This window comes from Mandrillus leucophaeus, unplaced genomic scaffold (assembly GCF_000951045.1).
Source record: "Mandrillus leucophaeus isolate KB7577 unplaced genomic scaffold, Mleu.le_1.0 Scaffold539, whole genome shotgun sequence".
In the NCBI taxonomy this organism is placed as follows: Eukaryota; Metazoa; Chordata; class Mammalia; order Primates; family Cercopithecidae; genus Mandrillus; species Mandrillus leucophaeus.
Window position 1 is genome coordinate 324143 of NW_012105797.1, and position 11149 is coordinate 335291.

Consider the following 11149-nt stretch of genomic DNA (forward strand, 5'->3'; position numbering starts at 1 on the left):
CAGTGAGCTATGATTGCACCACTGCAGTGCAGCCTGGGCAATAGAGTGAGATCCTGTATCAAAACAAAACAAAACAAAACAAAACACAAGCAAAAGAAAGAAAGTAAGAAAGAAAGAAAGAAAAGAGAAGAGAAGAGAAGAGAAAGAGAAAGAAAGAAAGAGTATGTATTTGGTCTCTGTCGCCAGTTCCTGATACAGAGCTCCTAAATCTCTTGGAATTTCCTAGTTGATAGGAGTGTCTTTTTTTCTGATATTCTTGTTGGGCTCCTGGATAGCTTCAGGATAGAGGCTGGTCACCAGCAAATTCAAGCTATGATTAGAAGCTTAAAAGTTTTGGCCCAATACCCAGCCCATCCTCTTTGGAGGAGAGAGGAGTTGAAGATTGAGTTAATAATCAATTATGGTTACACTGTCAGAGGGTTCGAACCAGAGCGACTCCATTTTGAGTGAGGGCTAGGAAAATGAGATTGGGACTTGCTGGGCTACATTTCCAGAAAGTTAGGCATTTCCAGCTTCTAAACGTTTACAGTTAATGGAACAGATTGATAATGTTTACTAAACAGATCCAGACTTGGGAGTGTCCTGATGTCCCTGATACCTTGAGAGCAAAAGCATTCCTAATTTTGCTTTAAAGATAATAATATTAATTCTTGCAAAATATAATAATTAAGAAAATTAATCCTTTATCACAAACCCTTGGAGCAGAGCACATCTCCCCATGATCTGTTTTTAATCCTTGATAAATGAATATCGTACCTAGAGTGGATGCGTTCCTCTTCTCCCTTTCGGGAACGCCCTACTCAGTCTATACAGTACGTGTACATTCACCGCTTTACTGTCTTAAATTTACTTTTGCTTTGGACTGTGGACTTGCTCTGAATTATTTCTTGCACGAAATCCAAGCACCCTCTCTTGGGGTCTGGATTGGGACCCCTTTCTGGTAACAACATTATGAAGCCTCCATAGAAATCCCTGAAGTACGGGGTTCTAAGAGCTTCTGAGTTGGTGAACACATTCATATCCCAAAACGGGATTCCGTGTGGACAGAAGTTCCTGCATTCAGGATCCTTCCAGATCTTGTTTTATGTACCACTTCATCTGGTTGTTCATCTGTATCCTTTGTAATATCTTCTGTTATAAATCAATAAACTGGTTTGGGATGGGAGGAGAAGGTTGTGGGAATCCCTGATTTATAGCTGGTTGGTCAGATGTACAGGTGACAACCTGGGATTTGCAATTGTCATCTGAAGTGGGGGCAGTCTTGTAGGACTGAGCCCTTAAGGGTTTGGTGCATAGTATTGAATTGAATTTAACTGTACAACACCCAGTTGGTAGATACTAAATTAAAGAGTGGAGTTTATAATAAGACATAATTGGAGACTTGTTTGGTGGGGAAAAGGCTTCACACATTTGGTGTCAGAAGTGTCGAAAGTACAGAAAAATAGCTTTGTGTTTCTTTTCCTTTAACAATGGCTCTAGTAAGTGGTCAAGAAAGGATTCAAACTCAGGCAGTTTAACTTGACAGTTTTGTTTTGATATTATGCAGATAGGATCCCCTAAATTCATTAATGGTTGCTGTAGCATGTATTGCAGTGCTCGTACAGAAGAAACAACTGGTTGTATTCTATGAACTCCATTCTCTGGTTCACTGAGCATTACACGATGGCTTGGTTATCTGGGGGAGGTACGGGCCTTCAGAATTAATCCAGGCTCCAATTTTTTTTTCCTTGTCCCCAATATCAGAAGACATTGAGTCCCCTGTCCTTCTGGTTTAAGCCACTACTTGTTTGGTTTTCTTTTACTTGTAGCTAATATGTTAACTAATATATCCAATAATAGCTAAGATTGAGTGCAGTACTCTGCCAAACCAGAAGAAGGGAGGCTTAGAGCAAATTGCATTTGGTTTATATACATAAATTAAATGTGATATTTCTTTCTGTTTTATAGATTTTATTTTTTATTATTTTGTAGAAATGGGGGTCTTGCTATTGCCCAGGCTAATCTCGAACTTCTTACCTCAAGGGATCCTCCCTCATCGGCCCCCGAAAGTGTTGGGATTACAGATGCGAGCCACCTCACTTGGCCTAAATGTGACATATCTTATTCTCATGCTAAAGAATAAAATCTGTACCCACCACGTAATAATATTTCTCTCATAATGTTTATCGTGGAATTAAGGAGATAATGTGGCCTCAGGAAAATTGTGTTGAGTGGTAGTCATCATCAGTACTGCTCTTCCCATTAGGCTGAATGTTTGGAAGTTGTGGGAAATGGGAAAGAGGAGGAAATTGGGAAAATAAATGAAAATAGCCTTACAAATTTCAGATTTTTCAAATCTGAAGAGCTCCATTTACCTTATAAGTGCCAAATATTTTCACATAAAACCCAGTCTGTGGATAGTTATTAATCTAATAATATGATAAATTGGTACTACTATTCTATTTTCCATTTGATTAAATGGGAATTTTGAAAACAATTATTTTGGCTTTTTACCACAAACAAGCTCAGTAACTAGAATTCTTAAATCTGCAGGGTTTTTTTGTTTTGTTTTTTTGCTTTGTTTTGAGACAGAGTCTCACTCTAGTCACCCAGGCTGGAGTGCAGTAGCACTCTCTGGGCTCACGCAACCTCCGCCTCCCGGGTTCAAGCGAGTTTCCTGCCTCAGCCTCCTGAGTAGCTGGGATTACAGGCGGGCGCCTGGCTAATTTTTGTAGTTTTAGTAGAGATGGGGTTTCCCCATGTTGGCTAGGCTGGTCTTGAACTCCTGACCTCAAGTGATCCGCCTGCCTTGGCCTGCCAAACTGCTGGGATTACAGGCGTGAGCCACCGTGCCCCGCCAAAATCTCCAGTTCTTTTTTTTTTTTTTTTTTTTTGTGAGACACAGTCTCTCTCTGTCTCCCAGACTGGAGTGCAGTGGTATGATCTCGGCACACTGCAAGCTCCGCCTCCCGGGTTCACGCCATTCTCCCGCCTCAGCTTCCCGAGTAGCTGGGACTACAGGCGCCTGCCACCACGCCTGGCTAATTTTGTTTTTATATTTTTAGTAGAGACGGGGTTTCACCATGTTAGCCAGGATAGTCTCGATCTCCTGGCCTCGTGATCCATCCACCTCGGCCTCCCAAAGTGCTGGGTTTACAGGCTTGAGTCACCGTGCCCCGCCTAAATCTGCAGTTCTGATGGAATGTTTTGACTGAAGACTGAACATAGAAACCGTACCTTGGGTTTTGTTGTTGTTACTTTTTCCTAACCCGGCCCCCTATTAGTTTACTATGTATTAGACAGAACCTGAGAGCGGTGACTACTCTGCCAATAAATTGCTACATTCAATATTCTTCGGTTGCCTAATTCAGTGGGAAACAGAAAAAAGGTAAAGAGGACATGAAATCAAAAATAAATGCATCTTCTATACAGGATTAGAATGCCTCTTAACACTCATTCGAGGGCTGAGGGACTGTGGCAGAAGTTCTTAATCTTAGATCCATGGATTGTTTTCAGGGTTTTGAAAATGTGTAATTTTTTTTTTTCCTTTAAAGTAATGAGCATGTGTATACGAATTTTTTTTTCCAGGGGAAAAGCTCCATAGTTTTCACCAGATTGACAACTGTTTTAAATCCCCCGACAGGTTACAAACTACAATACTAGTTTTTGACCGGTTTGTAAAAGGATGCAATTCTTCGAATCTAGTTTTTACATCCTTCTGACGAGGCAGGAGCCTCTACCCTAAACAAAAATGGCGGAAGCTGCTTCACACGTAGCCCCTCACGCAGAAAGCCCAGAAGGCCCCCTCCACTTTCTCTCCACCTTCCTACTCCTGACCCCGGAAGGACTCCGCCTTCCCTCCGTCTGGCTGCTGCTCAGCCCCAGGCTGCAGCTGGGAAGCAGGCGTGGGCAGGCCGGCTGTACCTGGCCTGGAGCTCCAGGTACAGGGCCAGGGGCGGGGTGGGGTGGATAGGCGGGTGGGAGGAAGCGGAGAGTTGGGCGGCCACGCAGTTGGGGCAGAGGCCTCGGGGCACGGGTGGCACGGACTCCATCGCCGGCGTTAGCTCTCCGAGTGCCAGGTGGAGCGGCGGAAAGCCAGAGGGTCTACGGCCGTGCCACCCTGAACACCCCCGACCTCGTCTCATCTCAGAAGCTAAGCAGGGTCGGGCCTGGTTAGTACTTGCAGAAGAAAGTAGGAGGGTCCCCACGCCAGAGGGAGGCCTGCAAAGGAAGCGCGGAATTGGGATGGGCTCGCCATCGGTCTGAGCCCGAGGAAGGGTCTGGACGGCCGAGCTGAAGGTATCCCCTTTTCTGGTCCTCTTGGTAAAGAAAAAGGAAGACAGCAGAGGAGAGCTCCGCGAGGGGCTGCTGTGGGGTCGGGAGAGAGCGCGCTGGAGATGGGGCAGCTGGTGAGGTCTCAGGTTCGGCTTGCATGCGGGTGGTTTTGAGCAGGGAGTGGCTTTTGGTTGTGAAAGATTACGCTGCTTTACAGGTGCTTTCAGAGAAAAATTTAGATGGGAGTATTGTGGTGTCTGTTCCTTCTGTAAAGTTGTTAAATATCTGTTTTCCGGAGGAAAGACTCAGCTTGTTTTTGCACAGGACTTTGAGACTTTTATTATTGTTGTTTTATTGTTGTTGTTATTGCAGCTAAACATTTTTCTCTGTTCAGAGTGTCTTCTCAGAGTTAGGTTATATAGATTTGTGCTTCAAGTCAATTTTCTTTTTGGTATTTCAGACTTTCCTTCCTGTTGTATTATAAAGTCAAAGTTGTAGGATAGAAATTTAAGATGTGTAAGAAACAAATTGTTTATGACATTTATTTTTAATTACCCAGTAGTTGGAATGTAGAGGAACAAGTAATATCACACAGGACAGTATTTTTGGTTATATTTTATAGATTCCTTCTATAAATTTGAATAATCATGAAACTACCTTCATATTTATTTTTATTATACTTCTGGAAGCAACTGAAATGACTGGTTTTTTTGTTTGTTTGTTTGTTTGTTTTTAGTTTTTCAATGAATAATGATTAGGTTTGGAATCAACTTCCTCAGTAATTTTAAATGAAAAAGAATGAGGTAGTTAGAATGCAAAAATAGAGGTTTATTGTAATCTTTTTTTTTTTTTTTCTTTTTTTTGAGATGCTGTCTTGCTCTGTCACCCAGGCTGGAGTGCAATGGTGCAATCTCTGCTCATTGCAACCTCCGCCCTCACGGTTCTAGCAATTCTCCTACCTCAGCCTACCGAGTAGCTGGGATTACAGGCGCGGCACCATGCCTGGCTAATTTTTTTGTATTTGTGGTTGAGACGGGGTTTTGATATAGTGGCTAGGCTGGTCTCGAACTCCTTGACCTCAACTGATGCGCCTCGGCCTCCCGAAATGCTGGGATTGCAGGCGTGAGCCACCACGCCCGGCCTAGGTTTGTCATAATCTTTTAAGAATATCTCTGCAACCAATTAAAGTGTTTGCTTTATTTTCTTTCTATTCTGCTTAAAAATTTGGAATGCTCTATTATAGGGAAAATTACTTTGGGTGAATTACTCAATATATTTTTTTAATGCAGTAGCATAGATTGCTTAATGATCCAGACTCTAATTAGTAAAAATGTTTCTCAAAATAAAATGTATTAATGTTTAGGGAGGGAGAAGAATAAATGAGCTTCCCCTCACTTCCTTTTTACTGTAGTAATATTAAAAAAGTAATACGTGTAGGCAGATTTTTAAAAATCAAGTATTACAGACAGACTTATAAGGAAAAGCAGTCATTCTTTGCCCGGTTTCTCTATACCCTTGTTTTATTCTCCAGAGGACCATTTTTCACTTTCTTAGCTGTTCGTGGTTTCCTCTGTACTTTTTAATCATATGTCTCTATCACAAGTTGTTGACTGAAATAAATGTATGTCAATTAAACTATACTGAGTCTAAAAGTTGTACTTAGAACACTGATAGGGGGAATTAAATTTATACTGCTGTATCTCTAGTAAGGATTAAGGGACGCATCGGTAGTAGTAACCCACCCTAAGAGGTATCGCTGTGTTTGATTTTAAAGGAAGCCACTACTTAATCAGTGGTTTTGACTCTTGTCTGAAAACAGGTGGGTATTAACAGAAGGGGATAGTCTATTGGAGTACAGAAAAAGAGAACATAGAGATATATGCAGAAATGAAGAGCCTAAAAAAAGTATAGCAAATAATTTTTTTTTTTTTGGTGTAGACAGGGTTTCACCATGTTTCCCAGGCTGGTCTTGAACTCCTGGGTTCATGAGCTCAAGCGATCCACCCACCTTGGCCTCCCAAATCACTCCCAGAGTAGCTCAGGAGTGAGCCACTCACTGTGCTCCGCCGCAAATTAACTTTTATAGAGGGATTGTTGGTGATTTTTGTATTCTGTTATGTAATATACAACACTACCCAAATAAAATAAATAGTGGATTTGGTAGACATCAACATTGTGGTTATTAGAGAAGCGCATTCTCTTGTGCATTGGAGATAGTGCTTAGGTGTTTTCTTAGCCTGAATGGAATATTCCTCAGGACTCTTGATTTTTGCACTCATCAGGCAACATTTTTGACTTATTAGTTCAGCTTCCTATAGTCTTTTATTTCAGGGATGGTATGTTTTGATAGAATATGTAAGTATTCTGGTCACTAGATAGTGTATTTCTTTATTATAAATAGATAAACTTGTAAACTGGTTTATACATCAATACCGTGTAAATTTGTTTAATGTGTGTTCAACTGGGTACAGTGATAATAAAATTATTTCTGGCTCTGAAACCCAGATCCTGAACCACTTAATGTAATGTTAAAGTTAATGACTTCTCTTTGTGCGACAACTACTTCTCTGTACTCATCTGACTTTTCTTTTTTTGTTCAAGAGGAATAATATGCACTAAAACTATACCAAAATCATATAGCATGCATGTGGCATTTCTTTGAAGATCTTTAAAGTGAGACAACAGGAGAATAAATGTGTGAGTTCTGATGTTCAGTCAGTGAACTCGGAGGTTCACAGAACCCCAGGATTCTGTTCCGGATTCCATTCAGCAACCTGCCTGCCACCTGCTCTCACCCCCGCAGTTATACGAAGGAAACCAAATGAATGGGAAGCAGTATATTTTCAGTTACTCTCTAAAAGATGTTAAATTTTTATGTAACCAGAAAAGAGAGAATCTAGAACTTGCGGTTTCCTAAGGAAAATTTGCTACCTGGACTCAAAGTTTAAATCTAGCTTATTTGTTTTTTAACTTATTATTATTTTTTATGCTATCTCCTACAGGAAGGATAGCTTATTTTTTCTTTTATGCGTTTGGTGATTAATAAATATAATTTTACCTCAAGTGTAATGTCATCAATAATTGACTGCAAAAATAAGCTGATAGAATTAAAATTTCAGTTTGTACCTTTCATTGGTAAAGTAACCAGAAATCTTTGTGGCTAATATGTTTTTATGTTTCATTTAATGAAGATTAGAAGAGGAGCCATGTCAGAAGAAACAGTAAGTGAATCACAGTTTTCATTGAGGACAGCCGCCCTAAGAGTGTTTGATCTTCCTCTGACTTGGTACTATTCTCTCTCCCAGGTAAATAAAAGAAGCAAACATGAAGTTGAATATTAAGCTTATTGCTCAGAGCGTATTTTGTTTATATTATTTCAGTTTTATTTGAGGTTTCTATATAGTACAGTCAAAATATTTATTACAGTAATTATTTTACAGTATGAATTTACAGTATAAATTTATTAAAACCTATTTGGTTATTTCATGGTTTTCTTTTTATTTTTGGTTATCGTAACTCTTAAAAAGGGCTTAAAAATTTTTTTCTGTCTTAAGCAAACTTACATAGTCCATTATTATTACTTTCAGTGAATTATGTTATTCCAGTAGGCCTGTTCTCACTATTAACAATCTTTTTAATTTTATTGTGGTAAGGTACAAATAACATAAAATTGACCATTTTGATCATTTTTAAGTGTATAGTTCATTAGCCTTAAGTACATTCACATTGTTGTACAAGCAATATCCAGAATTCTTTTCATCTTGCAAACTCAGACTCTACAACTGTTTATCAGCATCTTACTATACCTCCTTCCTGTCGTTCCCCACCACCATTCTATTTTCTGTCTGTATGAATTTGACTAGGTAACTCACAAGTAGAATCCTACAGAATCTTCTTGTGACTAGCTTATTTTACTTAGCATAACGTCCTCAAGGTTCATCCATGTTGCAGCATATGTCAGCATTGCCTTTCTTTTTAAGGTAGAATAATATTTCTTTGTGTGGATATACCACATTTTACTTATGTGTGTGTTTGTTGATGGACATTGGATTACTTCCATGTTTTTGCTATTGTGAATAATGCTGCTATAAAGATGGATATACAAATATCTCTTTGAGATCCTGCTTTTTTTTTTTTTTTTTTTTTGAGACAGTCTCGCTCTGTCGCCCAGGCTGGAGTGCAGTGGCACGATCTCGGCTCACTGCAAGCTCCGCCTCCCGGGTTTACGCCATTCTCCTGCCTCAGCCTCCCGAGTAGCTGGGACTACAGGCGCCCGCCACCTCGCCCGGCTAATTTTTTTTTGTATTTTATTTTTAGTAGAGACGTGGTTTCACCGTGTTAGCCAGGATGGTCTCCATCTCCTGACCTCGTGATCCGCCCGTCTCGGCCTCCCAAAGTGCTGGGATCACAGGCTTAAGCCACCGCGCCCAGCCTAAGATTCTGCTTTTAATTCTTTTGAGTGAAGTGAAATTGCTGGATCATACAGTAATTCTACTTTTAATTACATTTTTTTTTCTTTTTTTTTTTTTGAGGCAGGGTCTTGCTTTGGAGTACAGTGGCAAGATCATAGTTCACTGCAGTCTCAAACTCCTGGGGTCAAGCAATCCTCCCACCTCAGCCTCTCAAGTAGCTGCGACTTCAGGCATGTGCCACCATCTCTCCACCAATTTTTTAATTTTTTGAAGAGACAGAGTCTCAGCATGTTGACCAGGCTGGTCTTGAACTCCTGGCCTCAAATCATCCTCCCACTTTGACCTCCTAAAGTACTGGGATTATAGGTGTGAGCTGGTTCGCCCAGCCCTATTTTTAATTTTTTGAGGAACTGCCATACTGTTTTTCACAGTGGCTATACCACTTTACGTTTCTACCAGTAGTGCACAGTTTTTCTACATCCTCATCAATGCTTGTTATTTTCTGTTTCATTGATAGTAGCCATCCTAATGGGTATGAGGTTATATTAGTCCATTTTCATGCTGCTGATAAAGGCATACCTGAGACAATTTACAAAAGAAAGAGGTTTATTGGACTCACAGTTCCACATGGCTGGAGAGGTCTCACAATCATGGTGGAAGGTGAAAGTCACATCTCACATGGCAGCAGACAAGAGCTTGTGCAGAAAAACTCCTATTTTTTTTTTTTTAATTATTAAAAACTCCCATTTTTAAAACTGTCAGATATTGTGACCCTTACTCATCATGAGAACAGCAAGGGAAGGACTTGTCCCCATGATTCAATTACCTCCCGCTGGGTCCCTCCCACAACATACGGGAATTCAAGATGAGATTTGGATGGGGACACAACCAAACCGTATCATTCTGCTCCTGGCCCCTCCCAAATCTCATGTCCTCACATTTCATCATCCCTTCCCAACAGTCTCTCAAAGTCTTGACTCATTTCAGCATTAACTCAAAAGTCCACAGTCCAAAGTCTCATCTGAGACAAGGCAAGTCCCTTCCATTTTACAAGCCTGTAAAATCAAAAGCAGATTAGTTACTTCCTAATTTCGGGATATGGGCATTGGGTAAATATGGCCATTCCGAATGGGAGAAATTGGCCAAAACAAAGGAGCTACAGGCCCCATGCAAGTTCGAAATCCAGCAGGGCAGTCAAATATATATATATGTATTTGAGATGGAGTTTGGCTCTTGTTGCCCAGGCTGGAGTGCAATGGCATGATCTTGGCTCACCGCAACCTCCACCTCACAGGTTCAAGCGATTCTCCTCCCTCAGCCTCCTGAGTAGCTGGGATTACAGGCATGCGCCACAACGCCAGGCTGGTTTTGTATTTTTAGTAGAGATGGGGTTTCTCCATGTTGGTCAGTCTGGTCTTGAACTCCTGACCTCAGGTGATCCACCCGCCTCGGCCTCCCAAAGTGCTGGGATTACAGGCATGAGCTACCACGCCTGGCCAGGGCAGTCAAATATTAAAGCTCCAAAATGATCTCTTTTGATTCCATGTCTCACATTCAGGTCATGCTGATGCAAGAGGTGGGTTCCCATGGTCGTGGGCAGCTCTGCCTTTGTGACTTTGCAGGGTACAGCCTCCCTCCCGGCTGCTTTCATGGGCTGGCATTGAATGTCTGTGGCTTTTCCAGGTGCACGGTGCAAGCTGTTGGTGGATCTATCATTCTGGGGTCTGGAGGACGGTGGCCCTCTTCTCACAGCTCCACTAGGCAGTACCCCAGTAGGGACTCTGTGTGGGGGCTCCAACCCCATGTTTCCCTTCTGTACTGCCCTAGCAGAGGTTCTCCATGAGGGCCCACCCCTGCAGCAAACTTCTGCCTGGGCATCCAGGCGTTTCCATACATCTTCTGAAATGTAGGCGGAGGTTCCCAAACTCCAGTTCTTGATTTCTGTGCACTGGCAGCCTCAAAACCATGTGGAAGCAGTTAAGGCTTGCAGCTTGCACCCTCTGAAGCCACAGCCCAAGCTCTATGTTGGCCCCTTTCAACCATGGCTAGAGCGGCTGGGATGCAGGGCACCAAACCCCTAGGCTACACACAGCACAGGGACACTGGGCCTGGACCCTGAAATCACTTTTTCCTCCTAGGCCTCCTGGCTGGTGATGGGAGGGGCTGCCGTGAAGACCTCTGGCATGCCCTGGAGACATTTTCCCTATTATCTTGGGGATTAACATTTGACTTCTTGTTACTTATGCAAATTTCTGTAACCTGCTTGAGTTTCTCAGAAAATGGAATTTTCTTTTCTATTGTATTGTCAGGCTGCAAATTTTCCAAACTTTTGTGCTCTGCGTCCCTTATAAAACTGAATGCCTTTAACAGCACCCAAGTCACCTCTTGAATGCTTTGCTGCTTAGAAATTTCTTCTGCTGGCCGGGCGCGGTGGCTCAAGCCTGTAATCCCAGCACTTTGGGAGGCCGAGACGGGTGGATCAC

At 41.8% G+C, this 11149-nt stretch overlaps 1 protein-coding gene across 1 annotated transcript in view; it reads left to right on the top strand.

Moving 5' to 3' along the window:
• Positions 1 to 3815: 3815 nt before the first annotated feature.
• FAM73A (family with sequence similarity 73, member A) overlaps positions 3816 to 11149 on the top strand; it is a gene marked incomplete at its 5' end in the record, with an annotated part of 109990 nt that continues 102656 nt past the window's right edge. The window contains 2 exons of the mRNA XM_011997387.1: positions 3816 to 3920; positions 7446 to 7559. Of these exons, the coding sequence (XP_011852777.1) occupies positions 3816 to 3920; positions 7446 to 7559 (219 nt within the window). The remainder of the gene's footprint in view (positions 3921 to 7445; positions 7560 to 11149) is intronic.